This window comes from Vollenhovia emeryi, unplaced genomic scaffold, assembly GCF_000949405.1.
Source record: "Vollenhovia emeryi isolate VEMERY1.0 unplaced genomic scaffold, V.emery_V1.0 DF939183.1, whole genome shotgun sequence".
NCBI classification, from domain to species: domain Eukaryota; kingdom Metazoa; phylum Arthropoda; class Insecta; order Hymenoptera; family Formicidae; genus Vollenhovia; species Vollenhovia emeryi.
In genome coordinates, this window is record NW_011967183.1 from 314300 (window position 1) to 334781 (window position 20482).

General features: G+C 45.1%; 5 protein-coding genes and 1 long non-coding RNA gene across 7 annotated transcripts in view; 4 read left to right on the forward strand and 2 right to left on the reverse strand.

Annotated features, from left to right (window-relative positions):
- The window catches only part of LOC105562778, a 4258-nt gene extending 4052 nt beyond the window's left edge, over positions 1-206 (reverse strand). The window contains exon 1 of the long non-coding RNA XR_001008997.1: positions 9-206. This is a non-coding gene — a long non-coding RNA (uncharacterized LOC105562778). The remainder of the gene's footprint in view (positions 1-8) is intronic.
- Positions 1-549, forward strand: part of LOC105562779 (DNA-directed RNA polymerases I, II, and III subunit RPABC5) — a 4794-nt gene extending 4245 nt beyond the window's left edge. The window contains exon 2 of the mRNA XM_012013841.1: positions 216-549. Within this exon, the coding sequence (XP_011869231.1) occupies positions 216-324 (109 nt within the window). The 3' untranslated portion in view covers positions 325-549. The remainder of the gene's footprint in view (positions 1-215) is intronic.
- Positions 550-870: 321 nt separating this feature from the next.
- Positions 871-11115, reverse strand: LOC105562780 (proton-coupled amino acid transporter 4). The gene is made up of 9 exons (XM_012013843.1): positions 10905-11115; positions 4794-4829; positions 4537-4625; positions 4326-4424; positions 3426-3576; positions 3194-3315; positions 2560-3108; positions 2305-2471; positions 871-2229 (listed from the first exon to the last, which is right to left on the reverse strand). The coding sequence occupies exons 2-9, from the start codon at positions 4794-4796 to the stop codon at positions 1988-1990; spliced, it is 1422 nt and encodes a 473-aa protein (XP_011869233.1). The 5' UTR covers positions 4797-4829; positions 10905-11115; the 3' UTR covers positions 871-1987.
- Positions 11116-13819: 2704 nt separating this feature from the next.
- On the forward strand, positions 13820-15396 carry LOC105562875. Its single transcript, XM_012014020.1, has 2 exons — positions 13820-14683; positions 14749-15396. The coding sequence occupies exons 1-2, from the start codon at positions 13820-13822 to the stop codon at positions 15127-15129; spliced, it is 1245 nt and encodes a 414-aa protein (XP_011869410.1). The 3' UTR covers positions 15130-15396.
- Positions 15397-15711: 315 nt separating this feature from the next.
- Positions 15712-17243, forward strand: LOC105562782. Its single transcript, XM_012013846.1, has 3 exons — positions 15712-15911; positions 15977-16190; positions 16509-17243. The coding sequence occupies exons 1-3, from the start codon at positions 15798-15800 to the stop codon at positions 17042-17044; spliced, it is 864 nt and encodes a 287-aa protein (XP_011869236.1). The 5' UTR covers positions 15712-15797; the 3' UTR covers positions 17045-17243.
- A 126-nt stretch (positions 17244-17369) lies between these two features.
- LOC105562781 lies at positions 17370-20426 on the forward strand. Of its 2 annotated transcripts, none has more exons than XM_012013844.1 (5): positions 17370-17650; positions 17965-18075; positions 18286-18516; positions 18649-18906; positions 19101-20426. In XM_012013844.1, the coding sequence occupies exons 1-5, from the start codon at positions 17546-17548 to the stop codon at positions 20364-20366; spliced, it is 1971 nt and encodes a 656-aa protein (XP_011869234.1). In that variant the 5' UTR covers positions 17370-17545; the 3' UTR covers positions 20367-20426. The 2 variants fall into 2 exon arrangements, with proteins under 2 accessions (XP_011869234.1, XP_011869235.1); XM_012013845.1 differs by having other exon boundaries at positions 17371-17650; positions 18649-18903.
- Positions 20427-20482: the final 56 nt, after the last annotated feature.

Genomic DNA, 20482 nt, shown 5'->3' on the forward strand with positions numbered 1-20482 from the left:
CCATCAGCCTAAGCGTGAAGTTCAAGGAATTTTTAGAAATATCCCGCTGATATGACCTAACGGTTGAAAGGCGTTCCTGCAAAAAAACAACGTAAAAATCTATGTACCATACATTTTCCCTCTCCTTGATAATCGTCTAGCGCGTTATCCTAATGCTAATATCTGAAATGAGAGAAACAGGGGAAATGTGGTTACGATTTATTTGTATGTTGTAGAGACGCCTTGGACGCGCTAGGTCTGAAAAGATACTGCTGCCGCAGGATGCTGCTTGGACACGTGGATCTGATTGAGAAGCTACTCAACTACGCGCCGCTAGAGAAATGATTTCCGACTGTTGTGCCGTTATTAAATGGACATCATCTAATAGACTGCTCATGAGACACCTAAAGTGTGCATAATCCCACTCTTGTTATACACGGAAATTGATCACAGAACAAAGTCTATTCTGTTCTGTCCTTTGTAGTCTCAGTATTTTAGCTTGTAATGATACTCATGTGATAAGTATGTTTGTGAGAGAAGAATGATTAAACGAATGTTTTCTTGCTAGAATATTGGAATTATTTTTCTTCTAATTCTCATACGATTCGGGGATGATAAAACGTATTCGTATTGTGGCAACAGCGTTGGATGCTCAAATTTGAGGTCGATGTAAACCACTGTGGGCATTGTGGAATACAGATTTGCGGCATTGCTAGGCATTTTTGGGTATTAGATAATGCTGAGGCGGTACATAGATAAAATAAGATAAAACAAGATAAAGTAATGCCCAACTATGCATTAGTAGGCATTAGTGTATGTACGTGATTTTGGTCCGCGGTTTAACCCTCGTGTGAGATGAACGGAGAGTGACACGAGGAACAAAACACCGTCTTTACAAAATGTAAAATTATTTGTATTTTACGTAACTCCAGCCAGTGCCATGTGTTACAAACTCTATTACAAATAGTAAAAATTTTATATCGATACAAACGACCACTTGTAAAAAAAGGAACAGTGTACACATATATGTGTGTGTGTGTGTGTATGTGTGTGTGTTTCCTACGTGTAGTCAATTCCGAAAGGTATATATTGACGTAAATTTTAAATGCAGGAAGACTGCGTGAAGCACTTTGCTTGAGCAACATTTTTTTTCCATACAAATATCACGCATGCATTCCATGCAAGCTCTGCGATTTTCGTCGGAATGCAGTTCCAAATCCTTCAATGGTGTTCAAAAAAATATTTTTTGATTTGTTTTTTTAATTGATACATTATTGATATTATATTGCACATTTGAGCAAACTTAATAAAAATATGCGCTAAACAAGTTTTTTTATTAAAATATCTTTCTTCAAAGTAAGATTGTAAATAGCATTTTCCTAGCTTGATAAATTAGCTTGAGATTTCTAAAATTTCAATTATAAATGCGAAACTTTCATGTAAAAATGAAATAATGTAACATTCCGATAATATAAAAATTATTTCCTACAGAAACTTCACATATTCTTTAGGATACACTCGCACATCACGATCACGATCATTTATTATCACGATCGTTCGTTACTTTGCATCCTCACCTGTTAAATGAATACTGCCATTGCTCCTAAAAATCTATATTTGTTTTTCATTTCTACCTTATAATATATAGCCGTACGTTATTTTTAAAATTTGATAATTTTCTATATTTTTTATTCAGGTATGTAGGAGAGAATAAAAAATATATTAATTCTTAAAAAAAAATCCTATTAGGACCAGCATAGATCTAAACGTCTTTGATGCTCCTCTTAGAAAATTACTGTTAGGAAATATAAAAAAAATCTGAGCTAATGTACGCAGTTTAAATACAGCGATTCTGTCCAGAAACTCAAAGATATCCGCCCGCGAATATAATGTGATACTTGATTCGTTCTAAAATACCGTTAGTTATATCGAGGGCAAATCTAATTCATTGCAAATCCATCGAAATATTTTCATTAGATGAAAAAGAAAATGGAAAACACTCTTTCTATTAAGCGTACAATTTCACTATATCCATTATAGCAATGCGTGATCCAAATACTACCGCCATCAAGCCTATCACGCATATAATTACGTTCTTCAAGGCTACCCAGTTCCCCGGCCCAAAGCCCACGTTCCAGTAAGTTACGGTCTCGATAAAAACCGGAAAGAGGAGGCCCAAAATGGAGAAACAAAATGCACCAATCAAGCCGATAAACGGTGCGATCGTTGGCACTGCCACGGCAAGGATAACTGTGACAAGAATAATTATTCCATAGTACATCGTCAATTTGTAGGTAAAAAATAAGATCTCTCAGGATATTGTACCTGTGCCTGTTACTAGAAGCGTCCTTATGATATAATTGGCTAAGAGCGGCTTCTTCTCGAAGCGATGTTTTACACCATTCCACACGATATCAAGGCACACGTAATATTGTAAGCCATAGGTACAGAAGATGGCTAGAGCAATCAGTATCTTCACAACTTGCGCCGCTCTGAAATGATCAATGACGAAGATAGAGAAAGTCAGGCAAGATACACGTTGTTGCATGAAGTTACAATTCCGTCGACTTGAACTCTTACATTTCTTCCGTCGGTAGATTTAGAGTGATGGTATCCATCGTGTCGTCCTGGTACTTGACATATCCGAGGAACCCAAGGAGAATATATACAAGCGTAACGCCGGACATGCCCTTGTTGAGAACCCCACAGATTCCCACAAAGTGCTGCGGCGTCTTCATGTTGTTTTCTAGGGGCATCACCACGCCAATCGCCTCCATCGCGAAAATAGTGATGCTGAAGAACTGCGGGAAGTTCTCTATCGAAGCTACTAAAGGCACTGAAGATAACGGTGGCAAATCCCAAACGAGGTAGTAAAGTGTTATTCCTAGTCCTGTTCCCATAAAGATGTTCGCTACCATCGAAACTGGCGCGAGATACTTCAGGTCGGGTATCCAGCTGAGAAGGATCAGCGGCACCAGCAAGTAAGCGATGAGTAAACGGATGTTGTAGTCGCCGGCATCAACTCCCTGGTAATGCTCGATGATCTGCTTGATATTAGCGGCCACGATTACTGTGTATACGCTGCAGGTACCGTAGTATGTGGTAAACAGACTGACTTGAATAAGATATCTGTAAGCGAAGGGGAAATTTATGCGGTAGGTAAGCAAGTTGCTGAAGAAATCAATTGTGTCTTTCGAGGAACAAAGCTGGTAACCTGGAAGGTTTCGCGAATATCTTCGCCCATGGAGGTCCGATACTGAAAGCTGTCTCGGCAACTTCAGCAAATCCCATGTCCGTCTTTCGGGTCTTGTGATAAAGAACGTGCGCACATTTGACCTGGAAATTATAAGTTACTCAGTTTTATCTTACAAAGTCGTTAAACCAGATTATCCGCGGCAATAACTATACATGACTGAATACTTAAATCTTATTTTCTAGAAACTCACCAGAATGTACGCGCAATGTGTGCACACGAATGCGACGAGTATCGTGGCGAAGACACCCACGAGCAGTCCGGAGTTTTTGAAAGCTATGGGCATAGCCAGTATTCCAGTACCAAGAGAGGCTTTTAGTAAGTGCGTCAATGTGTCGCAATCTCTGAAAGTGTCATAGTTGCTTTTACACCTTAATCGAATCGTTACAAATTAATAACTATCCCAGATGGCCAGTGTGAACACAAGTTGCTAACAAGTTAGCATGCTATGCATCTATGTCGACTATTGTGCTGCTGTTTGCATTTGATATCGGAAATTAAACATTTGCATGATCCAAATATTATACCAGCATCAAGTGCTTGGCCAGATGTAATAGATATAACATGTTTATATTTGTGAGAAAATTGAAAACAACGTATGCTAACTTATTGTTAACAGTATGCCCATTCGATGTGTTCTCTCTTTAACTGTGAACTTACAATATGTTAACATTATGCCAGCTGTACTTCACCACTCAAACATTCGTATTCCTAGCGAAGAGCTAGCATCAGTTGCGGGCATTTTATTTTCATACATTGCTCGGGCATAACTCGGTGCAGGTTTAATTGCTCGTGGCAATCAAATCATATTATCGAAATTGTTAAAAATAAAACAAGTTAATGAAAAGTTAACAGGAATAATACGTCTAGTTTAAATTGGACGGAATTTACGTCTAACATACATGTTTTAATCTAATCCATTTGACCTTTATTACAGGAGAGAATAAAATTATTACTTTAATTGGATGATATCATTAATGATGTATGACCATCTGTTATGTAGAACTCGTAATGTGCGGTATTTATTCTTTGTGCGACACTGGGCCTTCGTAGAACGGGGAGAATGCATAAAATGAAAAAGATTGACTCTCACGTTGTAGGATTGGCGACCTTGCGTTCCGCGAAGGGATCGAAACTCTTTTCGTCGCCCACTGCGGTCTCAACATCGCGCGGCGCAACTTGGACTTTATATCTGAAATACAAATGAATGCAAAGGTCTTAGTGATTTATGTTCTGCGCACACCTATATGCGATATTTCTGCTACTGTCAGTTAATGTTTTCAAATGAAATCAAGGTGTCTTACTTGGCGGACAGGACGCCGTCCTTGAGAACGGATCCATCTTGAGGCAGAAAGGTATCCAACTCTGTCGGCGGCTTCTCGCTTGCGTCGGTCTATGTTAAAAGCAAGATTACAGTGCAATGTGTTTATTGTAATGGCATGAGATGACATCAGTAGCGGGAATCAGTTGCGTAAGATAATTGTGACGCAAATAAAGACGTGAATAAATTATAAATATACGCAAACAACACAGATAAGCTGTGTGTTGGCTCGAAGCTTACCATTGTGGCCACGTGTGTTGATGTATTATCTGTCACCTGAAACACATACGAAAGACTATCAGTACTTGGATTACGTAGCCTTGCGAAAATTTCGAGTGGATTCGACAAATTTATGAGCGCATTATCGCAATCCCGTAATTTGTGTTTGTACACTTTATCTCCTCTGGTATTGCATTATGTTGACGTTGTTGCACATCTTTAAAATATTGCAGTCTCGATACGCGGTAAGTTAATAAACAGAATTCCTGCCGATTCCAATTATATATAAATGCCATACTCAGGTCTGTCTTATTACGTAAATTCTTATCTTCCGAAGCGTGACCTTCAACTTTGAGACTTTTGTGATGTAAAGGCGAAAAACCGGCGCACGTACGATAACTCCAGGGCTACAATCTGCAGTATCGTTATTTGTTACTTGTGACAAGTGAATAGATGTGTAAATTGCTTATGCAAAGTTGCTACGATTTTCAGTCCCACGTTTTCAGTTATTTCTGATAGATGTGTTCGTTACGCCTTATCGCAAAAGATATTATTGACTCGCTACCATTATTCTTTCGCACTTGTCACCATTGACTCTCGTCATTGTCGTAATTTTCGGTTTTAAAAGAAAATTAAGTTTGCACTAAAAAAGATAAACACACAAATATTAAACTGGAGGGAAGTTTAAAGCATGGCGATTGAGTATTCAGCGAAAAATGGCTATTTCCATTTTCATTTGCCGAACATCGAATTACAGTGTGATTAGACACTTGCGCTGAATTCGCCACGATTTAATCACACTGGACAGAATTGTATCATACATGTGGTACAAAAGAGCGTTCACTTTCGCCACTTCCGGGTTCGTGAACTCGGACGAAAGTAAACAATCGCGCGTATGTGCGAGCGTAGATAAAACGCGATAATCTGACACTTTAATTATTAGAAGAGGCAAAGGGCAGATGGGAGACGAAGGAGTGGCGCGCTCGGGCTTTCCAGAGTACACGGAGAGAATCTTCTTTTAAAATTTACCCTGAAAGTCAAGTAATCGTGGGGCAACATGGCATTTCGAAGAGCTTTATGAAAGTTTGTTGAAATTTTACCATACGAAGTATAATTACTAGTAAAAGGTATGGTCAAAATATAAAAAAAACTCGTCGAAATGCCGTGTTGTCTCACGATTACATGATTTTCAGGATAAACTGTAAGAGAATTCTCTCCATGTAGAGAATTTCTTACAAAACGACGTTCTCTTGAAAGATCTTTCGCGAGTAACAATTTTTCTGAGAATTAAAATACGCGAATGTTCTTGGGCTTTTCTGCGAGTCATTATTACTTATTTTTTAATTATAATCATCGTCATTTCCATTCAATGTCTTCTTGCTAATGTAATAGTTAAAATGTTGACATACCAAGGATAATTAATGAACAGATAACGTGTATAGCACACAGAATCGAACAGAGATGGAAGAGTTCGCGGTGAAGATTGCAAATATTTCCCATGTACGTTAGAACTAGAGTCCTTTTAACCAGAGTCCGGCCAGTTTCGGCAAAATGATGCGAGGGAGAAAGAAACATATCGACCGATCTCTTTCGCAAGGTCGCATCTCAATTTTACGCAATTTCCGGCTTTTCTCTTTAAACGCTCATTCTGGTCCTAAATGAGTGTTTGAGCAGAAAAATCGTAAAAAAATGTAAAATTGAGATACGACCTTGCGAAAGAGATCAGTCGACATTTCCTCTCACTCTACAAACAGCATGTGCTGTTCTTTCTCTCTCGCATCATTTTGCCGAAACTGGCCTGTCGGCCGGACTCTGATTGGAGGGACTCCAGTTAAAACGAACTGATATATTCTTCACGTTGAAATCGCATCCCTCCGCAACGCACTCGCAAAGCCTTGACGGTAGAATCGGTAATGCACCGTTACGATAGCAGCTGCTGGCCGTCGAGTATAAGTTCGGATATTAGGATCGAGGGTAAAAATAGTGGCAAGAACGACTCACTAATCGCCGGCGAGGCAACCCTCCGAACTCTACTCTATTTTCAACGTTCCCGGACGTCTTTCCGTCTCCTTTCGATTAACGTCCTGCGTGAGCGAACGGACGGAAGCGTATTTATCAACTTATTTGCTTTAGTTAGGTGATTTGATATCGATATACACTTGCCGAAAGTACATATGATTACCCAACGCCGTCGTAATCGGCATTGATCTTATCCCCGTTGTTTGTGCTCGCCCATTATCCGAACATGATCCGGCCGGAACTCTACATCAAATGGCATTTAAACCCGCGAGATAATCAGACGGGAGATAATTAGAGGTCGATATGCGCGGAAAAATTGCGACGGATCCTTGGCCGGCTCATGACGGAATAGAAAGCTCCAGGTTGTAGAACAAGGTCCGCGGTCTAAGCGTATCTGGTGTACCACAGAGCACGCGTCCGATCCGACCCGAGATTAGGCCGATTGTCTTATTCGTCTCAATGCGATATCGAAAGAGCTCATTGTTATGCGGGCGACCTAGTGAAGAAAGAGATGAGTTACGAGAGGCACGAGAGCAGACAACGAGAGCGGAGCTGTCCAAATTGCCGTAATAAGTCTGAACAATTAACGTGTCATTAGCTGATTCTTTTACCCGCTCGGCAATTGCTAGGTCGGTCGTTAAACCTACGGCTTAACTTCCTATTAATTGCGGTTAATTTTGCACCTAAAACGCGATCAACCCTGATCTGACCCCCTTCCAGTTGGCCAGCGAAAAAAAACGCACAATTTCTGTAGAACCAAGGTGGATTTAATGGCACGTGGCGCTCACGCTCTTGTCGCCAAGTTTTGAAAAGGAGATTAATTTTAGGCGCGCAGAGCGGAGCGCGAGCTGTTCAAAATCGCGAGAGAATCTTCCGCAGCCTGTCCTACCACTCGTTCATCGTTCGGCCGCGAGAAATATGATAACCGTTTGCGTAAAACCGCAAAAAAAAACTTGAGGTCGCATGTGTTTAACACGCGAACACTTACGTAGCGTAATACTGGTTGTCGTAGAATAAAACGGCGACTACGCACGCGCAACTGAACATTTAAGTGACTTTGATGATTGAAATAATTGTCTGAATAATTGCATTTTAAATGGCCGCGGACAAAATGGACAAAATGGACAAAATATTGCGTAAAAATAAGTTCCAAATGAACCGGCCAAGTTTACTTATTATCTACACGCGTCGCCTGTGATAGAGGGAAGTCCTCCATGATGAGATAGGTTTCTAATACGAGATAGCAGGTTTTCAACATCCAAATTCAACCGCAGATCTATTTTCGCAACAATTACACAGTCTGGCAATGAATTCTCCACTAAACAGTTTCGCTCCAAGGGCAATAAATTCATGGTGGAATCAACCGATGACGCCTATTTAATTTAACAGAAATCCCGCTATCCCATAATAGGCGACTTTCTTCTACTTCTATCGTTACTTCTATTTTTATTTAAATAAAATTCTTCTTGAAAGTATAATTTGAGAATAAGCACAGAGTGTCGCGATAAGGAACCGGTTGATAATCCAGCAAAACTGTAATCAAATTGCAAATAACGTCCTTGAGAAACCGCAAGTCGACATGGTGACTATCTGTTCCAGTTATCAGAAGTTACCGCTCGAAGGGTTGCCGCTCTCCGCGATTGAAAGCTTTCGATTCTACTGCGCGCCAACGGGTCAACGATAAACGGTTCATAAACCGTCGAACTGACAATGAGTGGGGAAAAAAAAACGAGGCGAACGCCGGGAGCTATCTAGGTGAAATATATATACACACGCACAACAACACAGGTCAGTATTGGAGCTGCGTAAACTGCATTGATTCCTCAAGTGTTTATACACCGAAAGGAAAATTTTCGCTACCGTAGCTGATCGTGGTTTGCTGAAAATATTTTGCTGCCACAACTAGAAATTTCTACACCACAGGAAACGGCTTGCTGTCGCGTCCGACAGAACAGGCACAGTGGCAAAATATTTAGCACCGCAACTAAATATTAGCTGTCCGTATTCTACAACTGAAATTTAGTTGCCGCGTGCGATTTTTAGCTACGGCAGCTACACTAGTTCTTTCCGTGATAAGTAACGACTGCCGTCAGTTTTTCTCGCGACGGGCAACAAAACTGACCGAGGGGTAAACCGCTGACCAAAATGATGTACGCCTACTAGTGCCCAGTGGGCATTACTTTATCTTATTTTATCTTTTTAGATTTTTTATAATGTCCCAGCAAGGCCAAATAACACCTGCCAATGCCCCAAAAATGCCTAGCAATACGCAAAATCTGTACGCCACAATGCCCTCGGCGGTTTACCCCCTCAAAACTGGCCCAACTCGCCGGTCACTATTTCTATCGACATGATAAAAGTTGGAGCTCGCGGAACGTTTGAGGAAGTCGTGAGGAATATTTCACGATATAGATAAGATCCAGACGACACGAGGCACTTTGGAGCTAAAGATACCTGTACAGGGAGACGCTAAATATATTCGATGAATGCCGGACTCGATGACATTTATAGGACAAAAGACCACGCGAGAATTTAGTGCGCCGTAGGACTCGATTTCTTGGAGAAGGATGAAATCGGACCCGCTCCGCGGGCACTTTACTTTTCCCCGCAGGAATGCGACATATCGGTTTTCGCATTACCGTTTCAGATGTTGCGAATCAGCAAATTCGCCCCGCGCGTCTTCGAATCGGTCACAACATTGCTCATGGTCCGCGCCGGTGTGATATTTCACACTTAAAAAAAAAAGAAACGTGTTAGCGCATTACCGACAACGGCAAAATGCGGAAAGTGAATATCCGCGGAATGCGACGGGATTGTGCGAGATCGCGAGAAGATCTAACGGCGATGTTAGATATCATCCTTCGTGGAAGCACGAGTGTTGACACAATATGAGAACCGCTAAACTGGTTTACCACCTGGCTCCGAAAGCCGCTACCTGCCTCACGAAAGCCGCCGCTATCTCTTCTTTCCGCCCGCACATCCGGCTCGTCCGGTCACACCTGTGTCAATTTATTACGTTTCGTTAAATTTGCCGAGCGATAACGCCGCTCTTTTTCCATGACGCCCGCCGAGGAGGCATGGCCGAGCGGCTACCGGCGACCGTCCGAAATATCAGCGCTCCGTTACATCATACCGAATGTACTGGCGTGCAAGATACGAGACGCCGTGGCCATACAAGTCGCGGCTACTCCATGTGCCGTGACTTCTTTCGCGAGCAGCTGTCGAGCTTAAGGAAATACTCGATATACCCGTGACTCATTTTGGCGGTACATAATCGGGAAGTACTTGAGATATGGGCGAATAGATTATATCTTCCATTACTTGTGTACATACATTATGTAATGGCGATAATGTCACAAATAATTGCAGCGCTGCGGCAACATTAACGTTGGCAAAAGTATATAACGACGAATGTAGGTACGTAATTTGCAATATTGTATGAACATGCAAATCACAAGCGCGGGAGAAACTTTTCGTGCACCCGGGGAGAATTTTCTCTTAAAATTTACCCCGAAGATCATGCAATCGTGGGACAACGTGGCATTTTGAACAACTTTAGGAGAGTTCTCTGAAATTTCGCCACACGTTCCACTAGTAAAATGCACGGTAAAATCTCACTAAACTCCTCATAGAACTCTTCGAAATGCCACGCCGTTCCACGATGATTTGCAGGATAAATTTTAAGAGAAAGTTCTCTCCGCGCGAGAAATATTTCTACCTGCGCTTCTTATATAGTCGTCAATTTTTACTTCTACAAGAAAACGGCAATAGATGCGTAGAACGGAATTGCATATACTCGGGGCAGAAAAAAATCATACATCGATCCATTACGCCTGCTTCGCGCAACCGTGGTATCTTCTCCTTTTTTTTATACAGCAACGTGACTTGCTGTTCGTCTTTTCGCTTCGGAATCCAACTACCGTTCCACGAATTCGTCGCACAATCGCCGCAGCGGAGGATTCACGTGCGCATGACGATCCGAAAATATCGGCGCGGGAAAACCGAGGGTCACAGGACGGAGAGCCGGGGGGCTTTTCCCGTTTATTCGTTGTTGCCACGACGCACGACGGCGGGAATCGAAGGATCGATCGACGCGGAACGCGGAACGCTCACCTGTGTGCCGAGCCGCTCGCCGGGTGATAGTCTCTACGTGCCGAGAACGCCTAAGAATCGAGCCCGTCGCCGCGGTTACCTCATTCCTGGGCGCAGGCCTGTCCGTACGCGAGTTACGGAGCGCGCGGTTCTCATACGGTGCCCACGCGGTTCCACGAGTCGTTCGAAAGACCGCCGTCGACTGCCGCCGCCGCGAGTTGATTACTTGGCTACTTTCCACCGCTCGCCGCCTCCTTCACCACCGCGTCTTCGCCGCCGCCGCCGCCGCCGCCGCTGCCGCCGCCGCCGCCATCTTCCGAGGCTTTGTGGCAGAGGTCGTCGCTCGGCCGTTATCGATTTCCGCCGATTGCTCTTTCCGCCGCGAACTCCGTCGCTTTCGCCGCACGGTGTAAATTCTGGGAATAAATTCGGGGGATGCCGCAAAGATATAGAGGCGAGAATACTCTCTCGAATCTATTAGATGTATTCTTAGGTGCGCTCTACGGATGCGCGAAATTTCAGTGAGCTCGTGAGCGCTACAGATCCTTCGTGATCTCTCAGGAATCGTCGCGTCCGCCGCTTCGTCTCGCCAGGTCTCGTCGCACACCCTGGAACCGAGTGAGACCCGGAGCACAGTCGTAAATCCTCTCGCGTGAATTCGTGAAGCGTTTCGTTGACGAATAGCGAGATTCGTCAATGAAATCTTCCGCTTTTCACGAGTTCGCGCCGGATGAAAAGATTCACGAGATCGAGCCTCGGAAGAGACCGGTGGAGGAAAAAGAAGAAGGGTGTGAACTTGCGGAGCTTCCACACACCCAAACCCGTATCGCGTGACGCGCCAGAAACGGCGGCCGCGCGAAGGCGTCTAACAATAACAGTCTGGCCTGCACGTGGCCTAGCGGACTCCGCGATTCGAGTGCGCGCCCGGCCGCATGATGAAATTCGGCGAGCCGATGCCGCTATCCGCGACGACGCGCGCCATGCGTTATTCATTATTGTGTGCGCGCGATACATGGAACACGAAGAGGGGTACACGCGATTCTCGCTATCGCGCGTCCCCGACGAATGATAATCGACGCCTGTGCCTTATATAGGCCGTTCATAACGGCGTGGCGAATAGACTCTGCTTGGAGAGATCCACTTAACGCTCATCGTTCGACCTGCAAGAAGAACACACGTGAGTTTCAACGTTCGGCGGAAAATGGTAGACGAGCGCATTGACGGTAACGCTTCGTAATTGAGCCAACTTACCGGGGAACTCGTGGCCCACGTGTTCTCGACTCGATTATTTGACGCCGGAGAATGGGCGTCTCTTGGGCCCAGCTGCGTGTGTACCTCTGCTGAACTTGAACGGCCGTCTCGGGGTATTAATTGGTCCTCATTTAGCAGGGCGAGGGCCGCAATTTCGTCCAATCAAACATTGATCGTACGACCAATCGGTCGGACAGGATCGCGTAAAAGATGACTTGTGCGTATAAACGGTCGCGTGACGAGGCCTGGTCAAATGGTCCACGAATTGGCGGTTTCGCGTGAGAACGCCGGCCGTGCCTGAAATTAAATATCCGGGTTATTACGCCGGGTAATACGATAAGAGGGCTTGTGCGACGGTTTCGCTGGCGCGTCGGATAAGCCACGCGCGGTAACTCGCAGATCCATTCGTACGCCACACTCTTGTCGAGAGCAATTTCACCGCTCGTAATTGTAAGGGCCTGAGCGGAATGGCCGTCTTGTACTCTTCCCAAGAAAAATGAAAAGTCAAGGTGACGTCAATTTGATGTCGTTGACCAAATTTATGTCACACTTTGGTCAATATGACATCAAATTGACGTCATCTTGACTTTTCATTGTTCCTTGGGCTCAAGACAATAGGTTTGTTTTCTGTTCCTGCACTGGTGAGCTAGCGCAGTAAGCTAGAATGAGAAAAAATTTGCTTGTCTCACTCTAATTTACTGCACCAGTTCACCAGTGTAGGAATAGAAAACAAGCCTGATGTCTTGCGACTTGAGCCAACGGCACGCGGTACTATTTTTCCTACTGAATTGCTTGCGAGAACCAACCAAGCTCGTATCAAACTACGGACTGCGATTGAGATTAGATTGAAAGTTGGTCAATTAGAGTAAAAGTTTACTAAACTTGAGATTAGTAAACTTTACCGTGATTGATCGAATTTCAATCTAATCTCAATCCGTAGTCTGATACGGGCTTAAGGATGTGGAGTTTTAGATCAGGTGACTTAAGGCTGAACCCTGATTGGCTTCCGTAAGCAATCCAGTAGGAAAAATAGTATCGTGTGCCGTTGGCTTTACTCAGGCCCCGAGCCTAATGTTACATTTGTCGTACAAATTTTTCAAGAGTGTCGATTGACTCTCTCCAGAATAAGAAAGTTCTCGAGGATCTAGAAATTTTCTAGCCTGTAGGTAGTCAACGCGCTTAAAAAATTTGTCGTACGACAAAATTTCCAATGAAATGTGCCTTAGTGGAAAATTCACTGTTGGATCGTGCAAACGTTGCGAAAAAAAGATTTGAATTTGGATGAAAGCCTACTATCTCGTATTAGAAGTCTATCTCATAGTACGGGACTTTCCTCTACAAACGTAACCCTGATATTTACTTTTAACTTTTAACAGTAATCAGTTGTTAATTAATTCCACATGTCTGTGATACATTAATATGCTTACAATGTTCTCGTCCATTTCCCTATCGATCATTTGATTTAAAAGGCAGATTTAAAACTTGAACTTAGGCGTGCGCAGCTGTCAACGCTGTCAACCAATTTCTCGTGGTTTAAAATTTATCTCCAGTGAATTTCCTGCGCGCTTTGCGCTATTTTATTTCGCGGATTGTTTACTTAACGAAGAAATTCGTCAATAAATAAACGTCGTTTACCAAGAGTAACCTATTTATGTAGTATTGTCGGAAGAAAATTTTGACCGACCATGTTAACTGGGAAGGACCAAACGCTCGCGTACGACAACAACGAGCAAGCCCCACCGCGGCTATGCAAGGAGCACTATCTGTTCCTGTTGGAGTTGTACGTGAAACAGGCGTCGGGCGACCGCCTGGCCAAGCTGAACCAGATGTTTTTCGTACCTACCAGCGTTCACTTTGGATTTCTCGATTTCGTGGACGAGAATCTGATCGTGACTCCGGTGGATCCCCTTTTCCAAGCACAGGCCGGCGTCGCTAACGAGGTCGAAGTGTTCAACGTTGGAAAATCAGTACTGTTCGCCGTCGATTCCGAGGCGGTTACGAATCGTACGGTAAAACTGATCCTGAAACTCACGGTGAAGAAGCAGATGCCGGACGCCGTCAAGCCGGATGTCCTGGTGGGTACTGGCGAGCTGGACCTGTCCGGTCAGTACGCGGCTTTGCGACTGGAAATGATGCAAGACTGGAAGAATTGTGTCGGGACATCCAAGGAATTTGACGGACAAGTGCCGTTGACTTACAATGACAACTTGTCGGGTAATCTGGACGTCTTCGTAAGAATCTCGGGCCTCGGGCAGATGATCGTCACGGACTTTGACGCACCGGTCGCGCAGGACCCCTCCACATTCGTCTTCGGCACAGAAGAGGCCGATCAGATCTTGTTGTACAAGTGTCGCGAAGTGGACTCTCGCGTCCTCGACATCTTCGAGGATTCCTGCGAGGATCTTCGAAAGCCGATAACTTGTCCCGTGTGTGTACCAGAGAAGTATCCTTGTGTACCGTGCGGAAAATTGGCGGCTGTCGAAGAGAGGGATGAGAAAATAAGGAAGAAAGGAGACGATAGGATGGGCGAAAGGAAATTAAAGACTGGAGTACGTACTTGAGAAGGAAATAACTGGTTGATTAGACGAGTCTAAGGTCAACTCTAATTTTTCAGCTATCGAAGAGCCCTGTCCAATATAGTCCGTCCCAGCCTTGCGGCAAGCCGGTGGTCCTCAAAGTATCCGGTCTCTTTGACAGCGGCGACGGTAATGGCAGGAAGAAGCCCACGGTGACAGTCGCCGCAGAGTCTGCCGCAACAAAACCGGACGAGCCACCGGATCCCGACCATGATATTTTTGTTTTGAGAATCGGTAAGAAAGGCCTCGTCGGCGTCGGCGAGAAATCTGACATACAGCTAGAGATGAAAACCCCGAAAGGACCTGAAAGAAGACCCCCGATTAGATATGAGACCAGGGATGCACAGACAGAGGGGCATGACGAGGAACTGCCGAAGGAGATTAAGAAGAAGAAGAAGAAGATTAAGAAGAAGAAATGACGCGCTTCATTATTCAAGTCCTAATGAGTTCGAATTCATTCCGAGGGATTTATTTCGCGGTGTTTACGACGATATTTTTCCTATTACCAATTTTCGAATTTTTGATACAACTGTTGTGCAATAAACGTGTGTATATTCAACCGTGTTTCTTTGTACAAATTATTGCAGTAAGCATAAGAAAAAGAAATATCGTTATACGGGCAAATTATACAAGATCTGGGGGTCAATTCTGTATCTTACACTACAGTGCAAATGCTAAAAGTGAGCGGCTTTGTCTCTTTCTAATTGTCCCCTTAGAAAGAGAAAGCCGCTCACTTTTAATATTTTTACAGTGTTGCAAGAATGGACCTCCTGAAATCAAAGTCAAGTAAATTGTTTCACAAATTATGTTCTCCTAATATCGAGAACTTAGCTTTTTAAATTTAAATCGTAACGTACTTCAGTATATAATTTGTATAATTGTCAACCTAAAATCTTTTACCATCAATGGCGGTCAAAATTAATTAAAGTGATGTAAACAACAAGAAAATTGGCAAAGTGCAATCTACAATCAAACAAAGCTGTTGATTTTCCATTAAAAAGAGTTCCATTAAAATATAAATAGATGTTGCGTCAAGCCCAATCTCTTAATTAACTTACACAGAAAGATATAACGGAAAGATAAACTAATGGAAGGAGGGCAACTAATTTTGATAGAATTCTTAGTCGATACAGTCAATATTCCTACAATACGGGCGATCTACGACGAGATATTGCCGGCCAGAACATGCGTCTCCTTCCAAGTAAAAGCTCCGTACTTATTAATCCGTTTATTAATTCGCTAATATTATTGTAATAATCGTTACAGATATTGAACCTGCCCCCTATCAAAATCTACGAAGAAACGCCGACGGAATCTTGCGCTTGCATCCACAGTGGATCACAAGTCTTCCAAAAGGGCAAGTCCTGCTTATTCGCGCTTCCCGACAATGTCCTGCGAAAACCATTGTGCAACTTCCCCATAACAATGTCCGTTTACAAGGAACTACCGCCAGGAGTTTTGCCAGACGTCATGCTAATCGGTCTGTGTATTTTTGCCTACTTAATTTTATTATCTTTCTTTCCTCATACAAAAAAAGTAACAGAATAATTAGACTAGAACACTTACTAGAAAATTACTGTGTATCAGTATTGAATAATTAGAAACTACTGACGTGCGGTAATTTTCTATAAGTAATTATTTCGTTACTTTTACGTTAATTAACGTTCAATTACTGACATACAGTAATTTTCTAGTAATTATTCGCTCGTACTTTTCTGTAAGGGCCACCTCGTTATCAGACTCTATCAAGAGACTGGCGTTTCATTGAAATATTATAAAGGCGTATTCTTTGACGTAGGCACTCACCAGATCCAACTTCACGACCTCATGAACTGCCTGCTGGGCACGCACGTCTCTCGGCGCCGAAATCCGTACAAAACGATGAAGAACGCTTTTAAAATTACCACAGCGACAGGGCAACACGTAGGCGAAGTCACGGTCTTTATTCGCGCTTCGTGCTTCGGCAAGAAGATTGTCACGCAATTTCAGCTCCCCCGCAACAAGGAACCGTATCTTTTCAAGGGCGCCGATGACAGCCCTGTATATTTATGCAAGAGAATCGCTTCCGCGTTGGATAGACGACAGGTAAAATGCGTGTGCTCTCCCAAGAATGGCGATGGCAGCGGAGAAGCTGCGAGGATCCGCTGCTCTGTTGGCGCCGACGAACGCCAGCCAAGACAACTGCGGGACATCAAGACAGATAAATGTCCACCGTGTTGTCGCGGTGTGCGGGATACCATCAAGAGCAAGGAAACTGTTAGAAAATGTGGTTGCGCCGTTAAAGAAGAACGGACTTGTAGTTGCTCGCGGTCAAATATCAAATATTCAACATGAGTGGAGAAGACACGCGGAGCGTGTCTAAAAACCGACGGGTGAAAAATTCAGGAATCAAGATATTTGATAGCGAAGGCTGTCGGCCGATCGATAGCCGTCGCCTCGTTTCGATCCTCATCCAGCATCCGTGCGCGCCCCTGCGTATTTAAATCTCCGTTTATTCCTGTCCAGCGTCGCGGGGGGCGCCGCGACGGTACCAGAGGGATGCGACTGCAGGAGGAAGGGAGGCCCGGTCGACGACACCGCCGCACTCATCCCCGCCAACCCCTTACCTCGCTGTGGGGTGCTAGGCCGATATTGTCGCGTCTGCGCGATGAACAACGTACGAGATAGTCGGGCTAGACCGCTCCGCGGCAGAGACGTGCCGTCGCGGCGTCGTGCGGCGTCGGGACGCGTGTTGGCCCTTCGCCGAATCCCGGTGGAGGCACCTGTCCGTGGTGTTGATGGCACCCCAGCAACGGCAGCGACCCGGGTGCTCACCACAGACGTCCTCGCGCGATCATGAACAGCTCGCCGCAGAACACGGGCACCGCCGGCACCGGGCAACGGCGGACAACCGGTGTCGATAACAGCGACGAGGAGGAATGGAGCGGCGTCGTCGAATGTGTAATTATCCTCGAGTCGCTTCCGCCTATTCTCCTGCGCCCCGCGGCATCCAATTCAACCGGGAAGAAAATGGAGGAGTTGTTATTCGCATCGACGTATCATCGACCTGATCAAACGTTCACCTGATTTTTAAATTATTACCTGCATATTCCTCCGTTTATTCGTCTTTCGCTTTTAGAGATCGCGAGAATCTCGTCTCGTCGCACAACGGCGCTTACTATAATTTTTCGTTTATCGGATTTATTATAAAATTGTATACCAAACGGACAAGTCAACGTTATAAATCTAGCGATAAGCATTTTTTTTCTCCTCAGGCTGTTCTTGAGAGAACTAAGTCCGATAGGGTTGCACGCGCTGACGAGGACAGACGACGCCGGACGATCATAGTCGAGAAGAAGAACGGCACGTACGGTTTCACGTTACAGGTGATGCTGATCTATTATACTACATCATACAAGATACGTGATATCTCCCGACTTCCCCAACGGAGCCTACGACCGCTCGTTCTATCCTTAAGTTCTGCTCTAAAAGATTCGCGTAATCTAGAGTTCTAAAAATTCAAAGGAAACAAATTAAGCGTATTTTATTTACAATTAAGTAAACTACTAATAATTTAATCTTGGTCGATTCAACAGAGCTACGGAATACATTACAAGAGGGAGCAGGAAATCGAGATGGTAACTTACGTGGATTACGTGGAATACGACGGGCCAGCATTCAAAGCTGGTATGCGGGAAGGTGACGTGATACTCTCTATAAACGGCCACGAGATGGACAGGGCCGATCACAAGACCCTGGTGAACTTCATCAAGAACTGTGATACCAGAATGCGGATGGTCGTGTCGTTCGAAGATTGCGTCAGAAAGGTAAGCGAAAAAAATCCGATTGTCGTCGGACGGTTTTCGCGATCTTGCAGTTTCAACGCGATCCTTTCCTAATCTGACCGACAACGCACATTGGACCTCAGCGGGCCTGGCTAAAACGCAAGTTGATTCCAGGTGGAATTACATATGCGTTACATCGAGTTACAACGCGCCCTCCAATCTCGCCTGGGCGAACTGGAGAGATTGTGCGAGAGAGAACGGTCTATTTTAATGGGACGATGGAAGACCCATTCACTGCCAGCGCGCAAAAGAACGCCTAACAGCATCGGCACTAATCCCAATCAGCCGTCGCCCTCTTCCAGCTTCAACTCTTCCACGATTCAATGCTGCCGGCCGGCAACCTCCACCGAACACCTTCTGCTTTATAACGTGGTAGCCGCTATTTATATTTCTGTAATAAGAAACAAAACATCGTCACTACGCGTACAGTAAAGCTTCCAAATATTCTACAATAATTTTAATCGCATCTACAATTATTCCAATAGTCATGTAACTGTGCAATAAGATTTTTAAGCATTTCTACATTAGACTTGCGACTCAAGTCTGAACGTAGGCATATCTTTCAGTTCGCGGATGGGCGGCCGTGTCTTATACCACGCAGTGCCGCTTGCCTCGTAACAGTCGGACCGCCTCGTTCTCGCAGCGACCATCATCACTTCCTCTCGAAGATATCGAGCGAATCCGCGGTGACCTCCTTGCGCCACAGTTACCATCAGACAAACGGTATGATGGGTACACCCGCGAAGAGCAAATCTCACAAGCAGTCCTGCCAGCAGCTGCCACAGCCGCAATCGTCCGCTGCTGCTGAAGGACCGTCGTTACATTCGGCCCCCCAAAATAGTCTCTGCGTCGCTTGCATCTCCAGCGCGAATCGCCGCCGAGAGCAGTCCGACAGCGTTAGTCTAGATGCTTATGATCTCGCCAGTCCCTGCTGCGATCCGAATTGCGTGCCTAGTCGTCGACGCCGGGAGAAACAACGACGCGCCCGCCACGAGCAGGCTCTCCTTCAACAGCAGCAGCAACAACAGCAGCAGCAACAGCAACAGCAGCAGCAAGCCAACATGCAGCACCATCACGTTCAAGGACAACGAGAGCAACAGTCGCAGCAACAGTCGCAGCAGCAGCAGCCTAACACTCATAGTTGCCCTCGCACATCCGGCCATAGTCTTCATTCAATCACCAGCAGTGACGTCTCGACGACAGCCGAGAGCGTCGCCTCCTGCTCCACTAGCCTCAGCACCGACACCCTGTACTGGGACCCGAGTGTGCACCAGCGACCACCGCCGTGCCTTCAGTACGCTAAACCTAAATCTTGGGATAATCTGACTACCAAAGCCTTCGGAGGTTACGGCTTCGGTTACGGTTATTTGGATACCGTGACCATCAAGACCCACAGCGCGGAACGTCCTGGTAAGGGGTCGTACAGCAGCGGCGGCGGTGGTAGTGGCAGTGGTGCCAGCAGATCAAAGACACCGATCGGTACCGTGCAGCGAAAGAACAGCGGTGCCAGCAGCAGCACCGTGTACTCTACGGCAACGAGCTCGACAGTCAGCAGACACTTCCAGCCGACCAAGTCGACGGAGAGCTTGCTGATCCCACCGGGACATTACCAAGGCGACTTGGACCAGGCGAGTCTGAGCTGCGAGTGTCTGGACGGCGGCGGTGGTGGCGGTGGACCTGGCTCGCGATTCGTCCCGCTGGATAAGCATAAACGCGCCGACGAGGCGGCGGGATACGTCCCGCCGACTCACGCGCAAGTCAGACACCGACGGTCTAGTCATTCCGACGGAAAACTACGGGCTATCAATAACTCCGAAGTCACGCGATTGTAATATCCTTTAAATATATGTTGAGTCAAGTTACATGCTAATAAAGCGTCAATATATAAAATACTGCTTGTGTATTTTTTATTCTAACCGGTTGAGTGAAAATATATGGGATCGTGGAA